The 20726-nt window shown below is 43.4% G+C and overlaps 1 protein-coding gene across 2 annotated transcripts in view; it reads right to left on the bottom strand.

The window, feature by feature from the left end:
* MOB1B (MOB kinase activator 1B) overlaps positions 1–20726 on the bottom strand; it is a 43673-nt gene extending 22947 nt beyond the window's left edge. For both annotated transcript variants that reach the window (XR_011140766.1, XM_068941294.1), the window contains exon 1: positions 20580–20726. Coding sequence is in view for 1 of the 2 variants with exons in the window: in XM_068941294.1 (XP_068797395.1) it covers positions 20580–20725 (146 nt within the window). In the remaining variant the exon portion in view is untranslated. The remainder of the gene's footprint in view (positions 1–20579) is intronic.

Below are 20726 nucleotides of genomic sequence, written 5' to 3'. Positions count from 1 at the left end.
GGATCCAGCTGCAGAGAAGCCAGCAGTCAAAAAGCTACCGTCAAAAGGGCAGCACTGCACCTACAGCTTCAGCTCAAAGTCTTTGTTCAAGAGGAGGAGACAGAATAGGAACATACAAAGCAAGAGCAGGAAGAAAGTTTTTCTGTAACTAAACCGATGGATGGTTTGTTTTGCTGTTTATCGAAAGAGGTAAGCCAACAGAGGGGGCGAGGTTCCAGAACAAGGTCTAAGGAAAGCATGGTGAAGGAACTCCCTCAAGAACACGGCCTATTTTGAGAAAACCCAGGGTACTCCATCCCAGACCATGAGCTTGCTAGGTAACAAACCACACCATTGCAGGCCTGTTGCATATTCAGAGAGATCATCTGTGATCAAGGAAGCAGAGGAAGCATGACACGTTGGAAAGTCATTAGATATCCCTTAATCTCTGCTATCCTGTCCTCCATAAACAGGGAGTTTCTTCCTGTAAGCTGAAAAAAAAACATAATTACAGGGTACCCAACCGTTTCGTCTCATCAGCTCTCCCCAATAAGCCATCCCTTGTTTATATATCTGTATTTGCCCCCATTACCTTTCTGGTCATTACTTCTCTACTTCAACATAGACGTTCCTAAAACAGCGGGAAATGGTCTCATGCAAAAGACAGGCAGTAAAGTGTCCAAAAGGAAAAATAACTAGGGTAAATCCAGGCCGCTAATCAACACATGCAATGGAAACATCAGCAGTTTTGACAATAAGTTATCAAAATCCCATGCATTTGTACAATTAACCACGCAAGAAGCCAGCCAACTGCTCGCACGATGATACACTTCTTGACAGAGTTTAGAGACGCACAAACCTAACAGAGCTTCTCTAGGCCAAAACCCGTATAGGGTAAGTTTGCTCTTGGGCAGTCTAGTTCTAAACACTGCTACAAGCACGGTTTCAACTACCTTATTAGTCCAGAAGCTCTCCTGTTATTTAACCAACACCATCCTCTTTTATTTTACGCCCTGGCACCACCAGTTGAATACCCCTTCAAATGCTTACCTTTGTGAAGTCATCCCACTTCCCCCCTAAATCCTGAACACAACAGCCTTTGTCTTATTCTTGCTTTCTTACACTATGATTCCCAATACGGACCTGAAGGCATCTTATAAGAGATAAGCAAATAGATAAATGAATAAATAAGAATCACTTTTTAAATTATTATGTCAAGCCCGTGTGTATGAAACAGATTTAGAAAGTCTTATTGCCCCAGGTCTATTTCCTCAGCTACCTGGGCATAAAATGAAGAATGTACATTTTAAGAGTTCTGTTTGGTGGCCGTTCAATTCACACAATAATAGACCTCTTCACTAACTATGGCATTTGATCATATCTCCCGAGAGTTTAAAATGCTCTGAGGTAGTAGGCAGCACCCGCCTTCCCCTGTGACAGTCCCTGAACTCTCCTTCAGTTTCAAAACATGACATTAACGCAGAAGTGGGAGGGGACAGTAAATCTCTCTGAAGCACCACACGGAAGATTTCATTTTCCTTGGACAGTGAAAGGACACAAAATAGTGACAACGTTGTGTCGTCTTCAGAATTTGTCAAAATCAATTTCTATTCTTCCAAAAGGAACTGACTTCCCCCAAAATTCTTGCAATTCCAAGGACGTTTAGCTCACTTCACTCCCACATTCAACATTTCTAGAAAATTATGCCCTTCTATTTTTACAGATAAATGCAGTTACAGAAGTGCCAGATGCAGTTTGATCTAGCACTAAATCAGGAAACGTGTTTAAAGCAATTACTCATTCAGCTGAGCCGAGTCTCAAAGCCTCGCTAGGAAGCCACACCTCCGAGCCGCAAGAAGCCCTTCCAACTGTCCGACTCCCACATGCCGCTTTGCCTCACAAAGACGTCACAACATGCCTGCAAGCAAGAACGCAAGATTTCCTCTAAAGCTGTAATTTTATGCAGACAGCTGCTGACAGGGATGGTTTTAATGATGCAGATTCTGCAGCTTGGTCCGTGTTAGGTTTGCAGAATCACACCTTCAGAAGAAATGCCTGTTCTCAGGCATCTTGCTTACACCACACTTGCCTAGCTGCCTGAACAAACCCACTTCAGCTTTAAATTCAACACCGGCAAACCTTTAAAAAACAAAGAAAGTAAATATCCAACCTAAGCTCTCGCTGTATTTCCTTTTAACTGGGGGAAAGGAGCCTCACAAGAGAAACCCCTACTTACACACCATACTCTTAAGGGAAGCACTTTGGCGGGCCTCACACAAGAGACATCTGCATACTTCAGTCTTCCACTGGAACCTTTTACCTGTTTCTATAAGGCCTGTTGCATCTCCACGGAAACGTGAATTAAAACAGAGTTCAGAGTCCTTACGCATAAAGCTAAAAACCTCACAGCTTGTTCTCACCAAGCGCTAACTCAAGCGCTTACCTACCACAGCTCAAATTCACAAGCAAAAATCTTGCCCTGAATCCAGTGTGCTTCACAATCCGGCGTACGGATGCATATCAGAGTCCAAATCCTTCCTTTACGGAGGCTGCCAACCTATCCACGCCACAGCCTCCTCACATCCTAAATCACTGAAATATTGACAGTACTCCAATGTCTTCCCCCAATTCCTCCTTTGTGAATTGACCAGATCAAGTTGCCCCATAATTCACTGACGAAGCATTAGAGCGTCTCAGACTAGTACAACGCTTGTAAAACGTCCAGAAGTCCCACTGCATCGCTGGGGAAGTGGAAGAAGGGCAAGAGGAGCTACCACCTAGCGGAAGGTGCAGAAGAATCTGATAATCCCTCCCGCCCTCCCCGCATAACTAATTGCGCATCACGTACAAACCAGACGTGTTTTACAAGAAACAACGATCTTATTTTAAAATAATAGCACAAGTATTCAACTTCCACGGAAAGCAGAGAGCACTACTCTTCCAATCTGCTTCAGGCTACCTGGAGGCTCAAGAGCACGCTGCTACAAGTACTATAAATCACATCATGCAACACTCTTGAGCGGACTGTTTTGTCAAACACCGGAAAGAACAGAAAGTTGCCCTGGGGAAGATAAACAGAATATGCTGTAATGGCACCTTTTTCAGGATGAACCTGCCACGTATATTCTTCTGAACTGTATATATGACTAAGGCCATGGGATATCACCTTTATTTCTTTCCTCGGGGGAATGTCCAAGTAACTAACTTTGCAAGTATGGCTACATAACTCAATGCCTGCAAAATGTGTTCACCACCATGGTCCAACTGAACTAAGCCCCTCAAAATAGCTTTTTAAGCCAGCATTTGGAGGTGCTCGAGAGATTCTGAAAAAGCAGAACTCAAAAGACAGGTCACAGAACATTTACCTGAGGCATGGAAACTTTTAGTATTTCCACTCCTACTTTTTCATCTTCAAAGGCCTTCACAAGCATTAATAATCCTTACAAAGCATCTTTGAAGGAGGTATCGTTAGCATCTTGTTATACACCAGGAAGCTGAGGTAGACACTCCTTGCCAAAGGCCAACAGGTAAATTTATGAGAGAGATGTCCTCAAATTTTTGTTCCATACCTCCTTGTCTCCTTTCCACTGCTGCACCTCTTAAACTCTGATATACAGAAACATTGTAAGGCGAGAACTAAGCACCAGAAAAGCAAGCGTTTCAGGCCTTCAAACAATAACAATGGGCTTCAAGTTATAACATCCTGCTAAGAATAGACACATTGGAGTATGACCATGCTGGTTTCCAAGAGCCACAATATCAACATAAAAGTTAAAACAAAAGCTCCAGCTACTTCTTAGAAACCAAACCAATATTTCAGCACTTAGAAGCTTTTTCTCCATGACAATCAAAGCATCAGAAGGACAGCAGGAAAATTTAAATTGTGCATGTTCAAAATCTGCACTGACAAGATTTAACTTGAGCATTTCTATTTATAGCCCTGAGTAGTCACAACATTCCTCTTCTGAAGAGAGAAGAGGTGTGAACCAGGCATTACTTTCTTCAGCTCTTACAATATCAAAAGCCAATTATTTTTCAGTCTAATTCCCACTCATTAAAAGAAGCCTGTCTCATCAGTTCATTTTAATTTGGAGGTAACAATCTAACGTAAGCATTCAGGAGGCAACTACTCCACAACCTCGTATCCCTTTGAGGTGCACACCATGCAGCAGGTCTAAGGACAAACAACGTAACAACCAACACCCAGAAGACAGCAATGAAGCTTCAATCCCTTGTTTGCAGAGGTTACAGTAGAGCTGGCGGGGGAAGTGAGCCATTTCACCACCCTCACCCCAGTGACCATACAGCACCTAGCAGGATGAGAAACCCTGGGGCCTTGCTGCTTGACAGCTGGAGGCAATTGCTGAAATGCTGTTCTACTCCTTGAAATTACTTTCCATGAAGGTGACCAGACTCCTTGAACAGAGCAGGCCAGCAGCTCCAACTGAGATATGGTGCTGTCTGCTGTCTATCCAGCCAACTCAAGTTCAGAAGACTGGAGGTGCTCCAACACAATACAATACTGGGCTACAACCGAACATGAAGAACTATTTGAAGACTGTGCAACACAATCTAAAAGCCAACAAGTGCATGTATAAATACAGCATGTGCAAGGGCAGAAGCAAATAGCTCTCACCCAGAAAAACGTCCACGTGGGTAAAATTCTTCAGACAGCGTCACGGTATTATTCTGGACAATAATAAAAGCAACATGCTTCTAGAGAGCATTCCCATCTAACAAAAATAATTTTTAAGCTTTTTAAACATTTAAGCTGTAGAAAGCACAACTCTCCTCACAGGCAGGGAAACACAGGCCTTGCCAATATCACTAAGCAAACCAAAGCAGCCGAGCCTGGGGATTAGCTAAGGAACTGCCAGCTCCACACAAAACACAGTTGCTCTCCCAGAAATCTAAGGTAGTGTTTGGAAAGCAATTCCAGGACTAGATTTAAAAAACGAAAAAACAAAAAAAAAAACACAGGAAGAATGGGTTGTGCTGAATTGGAAAAACATTCTTGGACACACAGTCTATGGATAAAGAATATACGTTGTTTATTGTTTATAAACTTTATGGCAGGAAACAATAACTGAAAAGATTTTCATCAGTGGCACACAGCTGATGCTTCCCAGGGTGGCTAATATGAGATGTAAAAATAAACTAAATTGTCTACTACACCTGGATTAATTACCTGGAATTACAAATATCAAAGTTAAAAGCAGTGAAATTGGGAGGGCCCAGGAAATGCACCTTCCCAAAGCTAACACTACCCTCGATAACTGAGAGGCCTCCCCTTTATTAAGGGATATCCTTTGCCCCTTCATGTAACATACCTATCGCCTACCAAAGTCACAGTCAGTTGCCAAGGCTACAGAAGACTGATCTCATGCTTTCTAGCCCAAGGAATAAGAGCCAAGTTTCTTTCCAGATTTCAGCACGCTCCTTCTGTAGCACTGTAATTAGAGAAGCCCTATAAAGCTTCTTCAAGAATAAGTATCAGATTTTGCCAAAGTAATAATTAGGCTTCCAGACATTTATGTGCAAATCCATCCCCATCATATTTCCACAGTAGCTCCTGCTCACTCCGAACGGGGACTGCTTGCTAAGCTGAGCTTTCAGATCAAACGCTTGACTCATCATTGCAAGGAAGGGAGCTTTGTTTCCAGCGTCTAGTGACACACTCCCTCCACCCTCACGCTGGCACCCAGCCCTGGCCGCACCTTCCCCTTGGCCAGACGCCCGGGAGGTCGGGGAGAGCTGCCGCAGCTCCCGCCTGAGCGAAAGGCCTCGCCGGGGAAGCGGGGCGCTTCTCCCCTCGGATCCCCTCAAACCCGCTCCAACTGAGCAAAGCCACGCTGCCCACAACAGCCGTTGCGCTGCCAAACCGTCTGGTGGTTTCTCTTAGAAGTCTCAGAACCCTGAACTTGTGAAATTAGCAAGAAATTCGGATTTAAAGAAAAAAAAAAACCCCAGGGTAACAGCTAAAAACAACAACTTCTCACAAAAGGCAGGGCGTCATTTCAAAAGAGATAAGGAGGGAAAAGTTTAGTTTCAAACACCATCGTTGTTGGAAAAAAGCCACCAGCATAGTGAAACTTTTGGATTCATGCATCTAAAAGGAAAGTATCACAGATCTGGGGGTTTTAAGATAGTATTATGATTTTACAGCATGTGGGATCGCCAATGCTGGCAAAGCAACACGGATTATTCCTAAAACAAGTGCTTCTTTGGATGTCTGGAAATGAAGTGCCTACAAATCCAGACAAAAGCCTGAATCCCACTTTTTTCTTTTCGGTGAAACGCTATTATCTGTTCTTCCCCATCCCACCCTTTTTCTTTGCTACACCTCAGAATAATTTTAATTTTCTGCATGCTTTTCAACCTTAACATACTCTTCAACTGGCATAGTGACCTTTATTTTTATAACTGAAATAGCACCTTCTTCTACCAAAGCATTGACAGTGAAACAGGTATTTTCATGAGATTTTTGATTTTATAGTCACCAAGGCTGGAACTAAAACCTGTCCTTTCTCCTAGAAAATTAACTATCTCTCTTCACAGATCAAAGTTTCAAAATGATATGAGAGGAGGCAGATTCAAAAGTCCTCTTATCAACAGTTCTTTTAAAAAAAAAGGAAGAAGAGACAACAAAAGAAAAAAAATGACTATACACAAGACTCTACATGTTAAAAGAAGAGCAGGAGTTTATCAGATGACTCACATTCAGTAAGGGAAAAGTTTTTTAGGGTAGCCTTAAGGAACGGTTTTGCTTTTGCTTGTCCCAGCCATCACCACCCAGTCAGTGTTGCAGACTGTCATAACACATACAGTTTGATTTTTCCTCCTACATTTCTTTTACCTACTTTTTCTTCTTTTAAACAGTGTCCTTCACAAAACAAATTATACGCATTTTAGAGTCAGTGAAATGAAGCAAATTCAGGATCGATACAGCAAAAGCCACACGCTCTAACATGCACCGCAACACAGCTGAAGAGACGCTTTTGTCTTTATTCCCCAGTAGGCTCTCTCAGGGAAAGGCAGAAGGCTGCCTGACTGGAGGGCAGAAGACTGGCCCTCAGAGGCTGGCCATTTAACTCTTCCTGTGACACCTGCCCTTGCATGCCCTGCAGCAAGGCACTTTGGGGTCAAATCCACAAAAGCGTTAAGTGGCCACAGACCCTTTTCTACAAGGGCCAGGCACCTACGCTTCTCTGCATCTCGCCGCCTGTTTTTCCATCTGTAACCTCAGACTATACCCGGAGGCGTTACGTTACAACGGCCGCAGCTACTACAATGCCATCCACGTAGGCAGCAATGGGGTTCGTACTGGTGACCCACTTGTACGCAGCCCTTCTCCCAAATAATCAGTTCCTAAGGCAAAGAACAGGCAGGCTTTTAGAACGCCATCCTGTAACCAGGAAATCATCAGTTTGCTAGGCTCACGCACAAAATAAACTCCTTTGTTTCATTTACAGCATGCTCATTTAATACAGTTTCATCCCCTGGAAAACCCTCAAAACAAATGAGAGTTGCAATCACTAGATACACTAGATACATCACTACAGGAGCTCTTTCCATGCACTGAAAAACAGAATTAAGCTAATTCCCAGAGTGGCCGACAGTTGCGGAAGTGACTCAAGTTACAAGGCGTTGTCTTCTGCAGGACTAACAGCGGTGACGGGGAACGCAAGAAGAGGGACAGGGCAGAGAGATAAAAAACGAGCACAGTTTCCAGGAGAATTCACCAAAGAAAAACTGAAAGGAAAGGAAAGCAGAAGTACACATTCAGCAAAGCATGCCAAATGGACTTGCAGAGGCAGACAGACGTGAAGACAGCAGAGAAACTGAAACATGTCCATGGTATAAAATCTCCAGGCTCCATAAAGTCTACTGTCCCCATTTTTCTGAAGGCATCTCCATAAAACCATGGGAAAGTCAGTAACTTCACGATCATTGTTTTGAAAGTCCCATACACTCTAAAATTAAACATCAATTATAGGCTACGCTCATTATTGAGGTTTTCTTCATCACTAGATAGGAAAACAACCACTGGCTCATCAGCTTAAGCTAGAGGGAAAAAAACGGCCAATGCATGTCAGCAGCAGAAAATCAGCAGCATTCAGTGGTGTCACAAGTGTAGGTTTCTACCCAGCAAAGAGAATAATAGCAAGACATGGGGCCAACTGCTTCCAGGTCAAGAACAGAGGCAAGAAGCCAATCTTAACGTGGAAACGGTGCCCCATTTCAGCAGCGGACACCTTAAAGAAATAAACAGATTACGGACAGAGCTGTCCGAATGCTGCCCGAGGTGGAAAGCAGGAATTGATTCTAAACCTGCCCTAGAAGAATCAGTCTTGAACTGATGCATTTTGCCTCACATCTGCATTGGCTGAAGAGCACCTGGGCCGTCCCTGGGCCTCAGATGGCATGCAGTAACGTTATTTGTTGCATCCCCGCCATAAGTCTTCTCTCAAGAACCTTTCAGATAGCTGACTATGTCTCCTTTATCAATGTCACTGTACTGTCGCGCCTGAATTTTCTCTGCACTTTCCCAATAGCTTTAAGACCAAGAGGGATGATTTTAAAGTTTTTCAATCAAATGTGCAAGCAAGACGCTTTCAGTGGAGACCCAAGTACCTCCGCACATTACGCCCCATAATCCATTGGAAAGCTGTTAAAATAAAGGAACGAAGATTATCCAGACTACTTTATTCCACGCTCCCTGGTGTTCACCGACTATCTTGAAACCAATGCAACAGCGTCCTCATTCATAGAATTGGTCTTACTACAAACAGAAGTCAGATTTCAAACAAAACTGAGGATTGGTCTTGGGTGTTTTAATTAAATCCCAGTTGCCTTGACTATTTTAATCCTCACACGCTGTGTGCGTGCGTGTGCGTGCGTGTGCGTGCGCATGTGCACGCACATGTATCTTGGAACTGCAGGACAGAATCAAAATCAGATTCATTTGTATTCTAGTCTCCTAATATTCATGTACTCATTCTTTAAAAGAGCAGGCTACTACAATTTTAAAGGAGGTAAATACCAAGTATTCCTTCCTCTCCGACTGTTTCATTATTTTCCTCAGAACCACAGAGAGGGAGCGCAGTAGCTTTACCCTTTCAGTGACTAATTAAGTTCTCCACAAACTAAATAGCGCTATTTTCTCACTAATGCTCCCGTCTTTCCCTAAGAAATCCTTATTTCTGTCAATTAGCATTAGCTTGCTTAAAAGGAAGGGCACAGCATGAATTCAAACAAAAGTTATAACTTCACCCCGTTATGCTTCAAACTTTAGTTTCCACTAAGGTTCAAACCTCCGTTACTGAATGTGCCAAGTAAATCATTCATTAGAAGAAAGAACTACTCTTCTTTTGTAAAGCCTACCCTTTCCCATACATAAGCCTTGGCATTAAAAAGCTATCTGAACACTTATTTCTGCTGTACATGAATGTATGGCACATTTGCCTTTGAAGAAAGGGGCCTCGATAAAGCTGTAAGTAGCAGGCTACTGGAAGAAGCTGAAAGGTTGCTGAAAAGGTTGCCGTACATACCCTGCAGCAAGAACTGCTTTACGAGAAATAAAGCCACAGAGTAGGCAGTTCTGCCCAGTGGCAAACACATTCAGAATCAACAAAATTAGAGGCCTATGACAGAAGATTATATAACATGTTAACAAAGTATACCAACAAGCTCTCTACTGAATGAAACCTGTAGAGAGACTCCACCCTGCCAAGTTTGCAATCTAAATCATTTCAGAGCACGTCTGTAATTTGTTGTATGAATGATGAAGACACAGAACGGAGAGCAAATACAGGAAGAACAACATTCTGAAATTCACGTATTTTGAAGACGCTCTCAAAACCAGCCATTCAGACGTTTCCAAGAAAATGTTAGGTTCTGCAGAAAATCAGTTAGATGGAGGGAAGACGCCTGATAACAGATGTGGGAGAACGATAATGCACATGCTACACAGATGCACGGAAGCATGAAAAACAGAATGAGGAGCCTGAACGTCATGCAAAGCATAAGGAAAGAGAAGTTTGTTTGTTTGTTTTTTAAAAGAGGGAAGTAATAGCATTCAAGCCCTGGACTAGCAGTCAAAGTGAATACCAACGAGAGAGGGAGGGAAAAAAACCCCAAAAAAACCCCACCAAAGAATACCAGCATCCACAGATGGTCGGAAATGGAAACTAAAAGTTACCATTACAGAAGATGTAACTAAGCAAATTCCAAAAGAAATAAAAGAAATATACAATTCTGGGTCTGGGGTTCTTTCTTTTATCTGATTTTGTTTAAAGAGGAGATACTGGAAACGTTAATAAAAGAAGAAAGCTTACTAAACAGTTTAAGTAGGCATCAAGGAGTTCCAAGATTCTTCAACTAGAAACAGAAAACACCACGAAGTGGTCTGGAGAGCTACAGCTCCCTACGGGCAGCCTCACAGACTGCCGGCCTTCTACAGCGCCGTCTGGATTGCGGGGCAGAAGGGAAGGCAAGGGGGGAATCAAATCAATAGAGCAGGTGACTAACAGAATTTCCCTAGTTGTGATTTCTTCCCTGTAATACTGTTTCTATTTGGCAAAGCTAGGACAAAAGCTTCCCATACCAAAGGCATACACTACTTTCCGTGACATACTGGTTCCATGTGTCACTTAGGTTTCCTGGTATTCAGCTATATTTTCTTCACGTACTTACATTACTAATGCATCATAAACAACATTTGCTGTTAATAGTCGTGCCTTTTGAATACATTTAAGAAGAAGATAGGAAGCACAGATTTTCAGAACGCAATCTACGTGCTTTTGAGGATGATGAATTACAGTAATAAAAGCTTGGCTCTAATATCAAATTAGTTCCTTACTTATACACCAAATATAGTGCTTGGAGAACATGCCTCAGAACATGGATGGCTTCCCAAAACCCTGATCAGTGCTTTTAAAAAACAACGCTTTATGAATGACTAAAGTAAATCTAGTCATACAACCTACAAAATCACAGCAGGGCATCAAAAAGAACTTAAAAAAAGAGACTAATAAAATGGCTTAAGACAGTCTTCAGCCTTTTGAAAAAACAGGAAAAAGAATAATCTGTTCATGCGTTTGGGAACACCAACGAGGTTAGAAAAGAACAAACTGGACTAAATTTTAATGGAGTGGGGTCATTTCAACACGTTATAAAAGGCTGTCTTTTATTGCCACCCCCACACAAAACAGACTGATGATACAAACACCGCAAATCAAAAACACACTGCCATTTCCCAACAGAAACCTCAAAGCATATACTTAAGATTACACTTACACATTGATTAATAGGTGCAATGGGATCTGGTTTCAGGAAATAACAGAACAATCATTAGAGGCAAGAAATAACACAAAGAACAACAGGAAGAAAAAAGGGACGGGAGGCAGTAATGAATAATCTAACAGCCTTCCAAAAATACCCTCCATTATCTCATCACAAAGTATTTCTTAAACATCCTCCAAATTTAATGGGATCTTGTACGTGTTGCATCCATCTTCAGTAAAGTTTGCTTCTACATTGCAAAGTACCTTGTTCAGAAAAGCCAACTATCTGAAATATCTTAAATGGAACAGCAGCTCCTACATATGAAGAACCACCTTCTTTCAGGATTATTTCAGCTTACGCATTTGACAGCCGAGTCCACAGTCAGTTTAACTGTTCTCCTACGAACCTAAGTACACAGATTTTCCTCCTGTCCACTCACACTGCAGCAACAGATTTTAAGAAAAAGAGCTGTCAGCCATAAAAGGTAATACATAGGATATCAGAAAGACTTAAATTTTTTGTAAAAATTAGATTTCAAGTGAATAGCCCCCCCTATGAATAGCTCTGGAAAAAAAGAAAAGTCTGTGTTACCACAAAGTATTGTAAGTAAAAAAGTTAGAGTAGTGCCATTTTGATTTCTGGATTTGAACGCTCAGCAATTTTGATTTCTGGATTTGAACGCTCAGCAAGTCCCTAAAACTATCACTCTATTCAATAAAGCCAAGACTACTGCTGAAGTCGGTAAAAAACACAAAAAATACAAACTAGCAAAACCAAGTATGGGTTATTTTATTCAGGTTAACACAGGAAGCCCAGCCAATCACGCTTTGGGTTCAAATTCTTTTTATGTCTAAAATCAGACATTTCAATTTTTTTAGCAAAAGAGGAATTTACCAAAGCTAACTTAAGATCGTTTACTCTGTCATAAAAAAAAGGAATTATACTTGGGAGAAAGACAACAAAATCATGCATTATGAGTTCTTATCTGCAATGTGTTCTCCTTCTCCAAGGAAAGGAGTAAGTTTTTAAACTTCGGGAGTGCCCATATCCCTAAGACACAAGTAATTTAACTCTGGAGGTAAGCTACAAAAGTTAACGATGACGGGCAATGATAGGCAACTAAAACAGCTGAATGGAAAGGAGCAAGCTATAAAGCTTCATATAAAACTAAACTGAAATATGGATAGGATCACAGGCGATATACAACGGTAGCAAAAGGAATGGATTCAAGCCAAGGAACAGCTGCGAACTGGAGGAGGAAAAAGGAGAGAGGAGAGGGTGAACAAGACAGAAGCGTCTCCACGCAGAAAATAGGAGGAAACTTGGAACAATAAGCTAGGGTTGTTGTCGGATTTAGAGGGGGAAGGGGGAAAGAGGGAAGAATGAAAAAAAAAAGGATCCTTGCAAATTATACAGGATTTGCAAATTATATCTGTGCAATGTAAGTCAATGTTTTGAAGGTCCATTTGAATGGACCAAAAGGCTGTAAGTTATGCTTAGGTTTCTCCTGAGGACAAACCTAAAAGATGCAAGGGAAGAGTGAATGAATTCTCTTCCAAGTCACCAGGAACGTACTGCTTTTAAATGTCTCAAAATATAGTTTCAGGGAAAAATTGCTTTTACCTTCACGAATTCAGAGTGGGAGCTTGTCGTTTTATTAACGCAAAACTATCATCTCATATGCATGAATGCAGTAACTGCTGACTCAGATTATATATTTGAAACAGGAAGCAAAGACTCGAATTTAACAGAACAACTGTGAGATACACAATACATTTTAGTACACCACACAGAATTGGATAGCAGGTCCTGGAAAGCATACATCCAGTAAGACTTTTATATTCTAAAATTTCTGATCTTGTTTACAACAGCATAACTAAGAGGTAAGAAGTCATTTCAAATTCACCAATAAAGAACCAATTATAGTTGCATAGATTCATGCCTCTCCAGACAACCAACCCATGGCTCTTGTTCCTGTCTCTCAGATTCCTTCCCCAAAGTATCGACCCAGCAGCAGTCTGGGATAGCATCTGGCATATTCACATGCAGAATAACCATCATACGGGCTCTGGGAATTTATTTAAAAAAAAAAGAAAGAAAGAAAGAAAATGAACTTAGCCTTATGGTTATTTCTTTGTGAAGAAATGCTTTAAACTGATCCAGAAAAGCTCAGTCAGAGCTTTTCTAGGCAACTCAGAACACACTTTAACTTTGGAGGGAATTTTATAGCACCCCACTCCATTTTAGCATTCAGTATATTTCCTTCCAGGAGAGGATAACGGAATAAATGTCTTCCTCTGGGAGAGTTCCTCTTGAAAACCTCAAGAAAACCTTAGTTGTCTCACAGAGACTCTAAAAAGGACTTCAGAAGTTTTTCCTCCCAAATGCTTTCATGGTCATTTACCTGTGCTGATCTTCCTACAGCAGAGGATGGTACTTCACATCACTGCAAATACATCCATCCCTACTTCTCTGCAGTGACACTTACATATCATGCAGTAGGCATATTACAGTAACGACAGACAGCATTACAGTAGCGCTAGAGAAGCGCTACGCAAGTCAAAGGGAAGGAAATAGCGCGTTTAAAAAAGTAACACGCACAGAAAAGACTAAGCAAAGCACTGGGTCCTGACAATTCCACTCCATTAAATATAGAGGATAGAGAAATAAGGAAAAAACACCTGTGAAAAGCAATGAAGAAATATTCATTTACGGCCAAAAACAGATTCTGCAGCATTTGAATCCCTATAACCCTATGCACTCTCTACGCACCATAAAAACAAGCAAACAAACAGTACCTTCATTGTTCCTCAGTGCTAATAGGAAAAGGCTTAGTTTACAAATGCTGAAAATATGTCAAAGCATATCCTGCGGTTTAGGTTGATTTGTGGGTCAAAGGCTTATTGATAGCTTTGGCAGCAACATCTTTCTTGTTGCTTATTATTAAAGTGGCACGATCAGATGCAGCTATTTACTTCTCTAAGTAAAACAAGCAGTTTTAAAAGAAAAAAGTTAGCTGGCAGAATAAAGTACTGGACGATACAGTAAGACTGTAGTCAGAAGCAAAGCACTGAGACTAAACAACAACGGGCTAGAGCTAAGGTAAAATAAGTCTGAAAAATTAAGTGAGAAGATTGTCAAGATCTCATAGGGGAGACGGAACAATTTCACTAAAAGAGCCAGCCTTGGGCATGAAAGCATATTACCACGCTTGTGACTCTTCAGCTACTTTCCGGTGGACAAACACTTCCAAAATTTTATCCTTTTTCAGACAAGATGAAAAAGACTCTATCTAACAGAACATATGTGCCATAAGATGAAGCAGTGACCTACAGGCTCTCCTTACCACAGTTCTCTGTTGCCCCGCAGCCTTGACAGAAAGTTACCAAAAGCATCAGGCTTCTTTTCAAGATTAAAAACCGGGCCTTGTTACAGGCACACAAACCCTCCCCTGAAAGCGATCCTTGTTCCATCACTATTCTCATCGAATAAACGTAAATAGCTTATTGCATAGGTTCGCTCACATTACAAACACAAAGAAGGACAAACAAGGGAAAACAACTATGTCATAAAAGCAAACAATTCGGAAGCAATTAAGACCGGACATCCACGGCCATGTAGCATACACAACTTTCACCCTGAACAATGCCTTTCTTCAGGTGCTTTTTTCTTCATTTTTAAACTAATGCTTCTTTATGGCGAAGGAATCACCTGTGAACATCGAAAAGTGACAGTCACTCAGTTCATCAGTTATACATTCCCCTAAACAGAGTATTGGTGGCAAACGTTTTTCAAATGCAATTCCAAGCTCAAATATCCTGCAGCCTGAACATGGTTTGCACAGCTCTGTTATTCCGAGGAAGGTTCATTCATCTTGAACACACGGAGCCACGAGTCAGCATAAACTCAGCTTTGCAGCCCTCCACCACCAACCCTAACCATAAGGCAGCAGCACTCAGGCACTGCCGGCTACAATTCATTTGCACTTCATCATATGCAAACTTGATCAACTACTTCCCCCCCCCGCAAAGTGTACATCAGTTTACCACGACAAGCACACATTTCCTCAAACTCACCAGGAGAGAAAAAAAGCACTGATGAGGGAATGGCAAGAATTCGTTGCCTAAGAGCCATCTTACAAAGGTAGTAATGCATGCACAAAACCAAATGAAGTCTGAAGGACAGGGCTGATGATACAGCTAAGCTAATTTGATTGCTAGCTAGCACCAAGAAAGGAAGCTTCCTCCCCTTCTTTTGCTACGTCCACATGCTCCTGCTGCTTCCGTTACTTCACCGTGAACCGCCATTTCATTCCAGTGAGCCAATACGAGTAGGTAAATTAGCGAAAAAAAAATCCTACCAAAACAATTAATAGTTTTCTGCTTGTTTAGCTTCCTCAACCCGCTCATTAGAAGGAAGACAAGTGCCTCAGTGAACCTAACCCCATCAACAAACTGCACCCTAAAAAACTGTTTTGAGGTCTTCAGGGAAGATAAACGAGGATGGAAGCAGAATGACAAGCACTTTAAAAGGCTGTTTTCAAGACCGTCTTACAATTTGAAAATGAATTGTACTCCAGACAGCACAAGGGGAAACACGAACACTTCTATTTACCTTTTCATGCTGCATTCATTGCCATGGTTTCTGGAAGCTTTCTAGTCCATAGTGCTCCCTTCCTTCAAACTGAGAGACTAGCAGAGCTACAAGCTCAGGGGCAAATCTTTTGACAGCAAGCCTCTCAAAGTAGGAATTAAACACAAAGTTAACAGTACAACTGAAGTGACACATGCTTCAACAATATTAGACATAGGCTTCAGGTAAGATCATACATTTGTACAGGCAGTAATTCCACTAATGCTTTAAGCAGTTTAAAAAAAAAGTCTTTACGGTACTCCCTGTGAAGTTCAGTGTCACAGCTGATTCCATATAACCTCTGCCTCCAAGGAATCCTCCTGTCTCCTCCAAATTCAAAAGTTTCTGTTACCTACACTTAAAAAAAAAAAAAAACCCACTTGCACAGGACGGATAAAGCCAGTTTTTCAGCTATAAGCCAACCATTTTCTACACTTCCTTAAAAACATTCCTCCAGCTCCCACCAAGCGCTACAAAGAAAACTTCACAAAAAACACACAGCAGATGCGTTACTGGGCAGTTGCTTCAAGAGCCAACTTCCCAGTTTGTTGGAAGGACAGGAGCCATCCTTTGTCTTACACACCACAGGCGGCGAAGGTGAAGAACCTGCAGAGGCAGAGAATCGAGTTGGCAGTAAGTTAGCAGTTCTCTCTCCAGATCACTCATAGGCAAACTCAGATACCTTTCATTCCCAGTATTGCTCCAGAACAGAACCGAATACATCCCTAATGGTATTAGTTAAACAAAAGTGGCAAGGAAACGGATTTCTGCGGCAAGCATCTTTGCCCTCATCTCTTAAATATGAATGAAGCTTGCACAGTAGTATTACACCGGTCAAGCTAAAAACAGAGGAATGCATCATACTCGAATGTAAAAAACAAACAAACAAACTCCAAAAAACAAAAATACCCAACTGTAATAAGGGTAAAGCCAGCTTTTTAAAAATAGAGTGAGCAAAAATATCTGGCTGTTCGACAAATGCACATCTCCCATTTCTAACAGTTTGTGAATGCCTACACTTTGATTTTCAAAGATCAGAACTCCCGTTTAGAAGTGCCCGTGGGAGTCCCTGACAAAGAGGAGATAAATACCACGTCTCCAACTTTAACTACAGAGGACAAGGAGCACTCACGAAGGACTCGGTTGCTCTCCAGCTAGAGCTGCCACTGAAGAGCTCTGTAAGGCTGAAGAATACTGCCCACTTTAAAAACAGCTTTCATTCAGTAAGAAGCAGTAAGTCAATCTCTAGAGAAGCTGAAAAAGGGAACCATGATGTTTTTCAAGAGCAGGAGCAGACTGTGAAAGCAGGGAGGCCATAATGACCGTCAATTCAGAGACGAGCACACCAACTCCGATTTTGATATTTATCTGCAAGAGATGTAAGGAAAAAGGAATGCCCCACTGCAGCTTCTGCATATATTTAAACACATAGCAAACGTGCTTTGATTTAAAAAATAACCCACAGGCACTACCAGAAGAAACTGCTCAGCCCTGCTTATACAGGACTGAGAAATAAGAGGGTATGATCCTTGCAAGCACCTGTCCCCCATTTGGTTTACAAGTCACCTTCTCATTGATTCATAAGCGTACATACTCCAAACTAACAGTTACTTATGCACAACCTTATATACTGTTTCCCTCAGCTCACAGTCTTCAGAAGTCTCTTAAGTTACGACTACTGACATGAATCCAATTTTAAAATTCCTTGAACTCCATACACTGGAAGTTTATGAGAGGGATTTCTCTAGCATGGAGAAGACTTTTTTTTTAATTAAGAAAATACAGTTTTACAGACTTCAAAAATCATTTATTTTTAAAAGGAAAAATTTTATCGTTAGGTAGCTTCTTTTTTACATAAGTTTTGCCAGCGTAGGGTAACCCAAGCATGTTACCATATGGCACGCCTACCAGAACTATCTTTAATTTCTTCCTTGGAGATGTAAGTTACAGTACCTGCAACTATGCTGTAATTCCATTTTAGAGAGAAATTGTCAAGTTGAATTTTTTGGAACTGAAGATAGTTTCCAGTCCCCCTGCCCTTTTTGTCTTTTTCTTTTAAAGTTTCAATATATCCTATTTAAGCATTGTTGAAGTTTACAAAAAGCGTCTTCAGAAAGGAACAAAAAGATCATAAAGAAAAAAACGGTTATGGGTGACAATGAAAATAACAATTGCTGTCAAAACCAAATTCCATTAATTCAGTGACTCCTCTCAAAGACAGTCTTCTTACAATGTTATCCATAATAAGAAAAGACAACGGTTTCCCTTGATTTTTTTTCCTGCATGTAGCTTTATATGTCACAGGCCCTAGCAACAGAAAAGAATAGCAATGGATTTGTCAGCGGACAAGGACCACGCAATAGGCTTTTGAGGGGGGCCCCAAGCACCCTGAGCGAACGTTATCTGAGCACAATTGCCCTGTTATTTGACTGCAAACAAGCCTGCAAGCAGAACATGGCTTCTGACACTGTACTTGACTGTCAAACTGACAAGATACAGCCAAGCTGTTTGATGATAAACCTGGGTGACAGGCTCACCGCAATTTAGAAAGTGTTTCTAGTAGGTGTACAATAACACCTTAATCTGGTGCCTCCTCATTATGAGCTTGAAATTGTGCTCACAAAAAGACAACAACAATGCCACTGAAGGAGAGCAAACGTGGACGAAGAAATAACTTTGTTGCTCCACACCCTGGAAACCCTGCCCACCATGAAAAACAATTTTTTTTTGGCAGCATAAAATGCAAATGTGAGCTACCAAGTCTGTAAAAGTGTAAAGACATACAACCACTATCGTTGAATGACTCAATGAAGATAACACGAAACTGAAGTTGGAGAAAAGGTCATACTAACTTTCCAGATAACTTTAAAAAGGAATGAATTGCCAGTAACCACGAGAAAGCTTCCCCTTGGTTCCCCTGAGGCCTAACAAGCATCTTTAAAAATTATGTTTTAAATTGATTTCTAGACTGCAGATGAGCAGTCATCAGGTGCTGTCCACCAAACTCTAACAATAACAGCTGAAACAGCTTTGCCAACGTTTCTAGCTTTGCCATGCTCCAACTTCAGTTTCACTCTTATTTTTCAACCAGCAGGGCTACTTGAAACAATGGAGGCAAGGCTAAAGGCTTGCTTTCCTGGCTTTCTGACGGGTCTGGAAAAAGGAACAAAAATCTCATTACTGCCTTTGACAGAGTGGAGGGTTTCATGCTTTTCAGTTACCAGTTCGCCAAATGCCACGGATCGTGAGGCTCCCTAATTTGCAAGCCAGACTCCCAGGGCACCATGGCATTAGAAATCCTGTCCCCCTTCTCCGTTGCAGCAGCTGAGAATTACGAAGGAGGGGGACAGCTGGGCTTCTCATTAGGAGCACTGCGCCTAAACCCACGGACAGTCATTTGTATCTGTCTCTGACGAGCAGCCTCGACCCCCCCCCCTCCAGCTGCGAGGCGTCTTTCCAATCTCTCTTGGGGCGAGACACGGCCAGCGCAACTACAGGCAAGCTGGTTTGGTAGGGCAGAGTTAAAAGACATAGGCAACGGGGAGATCTAGAGCGGAGCGAGCGTTTGTCTCCGTGAGAACACAACTTACCAGAACACCCCCCTCGCCGAGATAAAGTCTCTTCGCTAAAAGCGGGCTACGCGCACATCTGTTCGTTATCGATATAAGCCCTTAACAACTGTCAGATATTAGGGGCCCAGTCCGGCGAACTGCACACGCTTAACTGCAGACGCGCAAGTCCGCTCGCTCCGCGGGGCGGAGGCCTTAGTGGAGCCGCGCTCCGCAAGGGTGCCTCCTCCAGCTGCCTGCATCTCCCTTCTTTCCCCAGAGCCCCATCTTCACTTTAATTAATAGGGCCACTGAGCCGGTTTACGTTAATTGTCATCGAGTACCTGGTCTTCGTTCCCCAGGGGAGGAACCAAAAGTTCACTCAGTCGCAGCCCGCGAAGCAGGAGGGCAAAACCTGAGGTTTCGCGCACACACGCACCTCAGCCGCCACCAGTTCCTCCGGGACCTTCCTACGCCGCGGCTAGGCAGCCGCCTTCCCGTTAGCGGTACCGCACACGCCGCCAGCCATCGCCGCCGCCTTCCCTCCGCTCGCCCCGCGGCGGGCGCGTTACCCGAGCCCGGCAAGGCGGCGCGCTGGGCCCGCGCCCCGTTTGGTACGGTCCAACCAACCAACCAACAAACGAAGCGAGCGGCGACCCCAGCAAATCAGTGGTTTTGCCCCGACAGAGCGCGTGGGAGAGGTTTCCCCTGCCCTAAGGGTCCAACACACCTGCCTGGCCGTGCGGCGGCACGGCGTCTCGGGCGCGCCGCCAAAGCCGCCCCCCCCCCCCCCCCCCCCCCGCTGAGACGGGCTCGCTCTCCGCTCTCAGTGCCGCGCTAACGGACCTCAACCCCCCCTTCCCCCCCCCCCCGGCGCCGCCAACGGCCGCGTCCCCCAAACGCCCTCGCGGCGGCCGTTGGCGGCGGGCGGCGCGCGGGGCCGCGGCCGTTGGCGGCCGTTGGCGGCGGGCGGCGCGCGGGGCCGCGGCCGTTGGCGCGGGGGCCGGGACACAAAGGGAGCGGGGCAGGGCGCTGCCCCGCCGGACGGGACGGGGCAGGGGAGAAGCGGGGCGGCCTCCTCCTCCTCCTTCTTCTTCTTCCCCCCCGTCCCGCCGCCCATCGGCGGCTACTCACAACAAGAAGCTCATGGCGATGGCGGCGGAGCGGGACCGGCGGCTCGGCTCGGCGCGGCGCGGCTCCCAATGGCAGCGGCGGCGCAGGGCGGGGGGGGAGAGCGCCGCGGGGCGGGGACACGGCCCGCCACCGCCTCCCGCCGCCATC

Source organism: Struthio camelus, chromosome 4 (genome assembly GCF_040807025.1).
Source record: "Struthio camelus isolate bStrCam1 chromosome 4, bStrCam1.hap1, whole genome shotgun sequence".
Lineage (NCBI taxonomy): Eukaryota > Metazoa > Chordata > Aves > Struthioniformes > Struthionidae > Struthio > Struthio camelus.
This window is presented reverse-complemented; position numbering and strand designations above follow the sequence as displayed.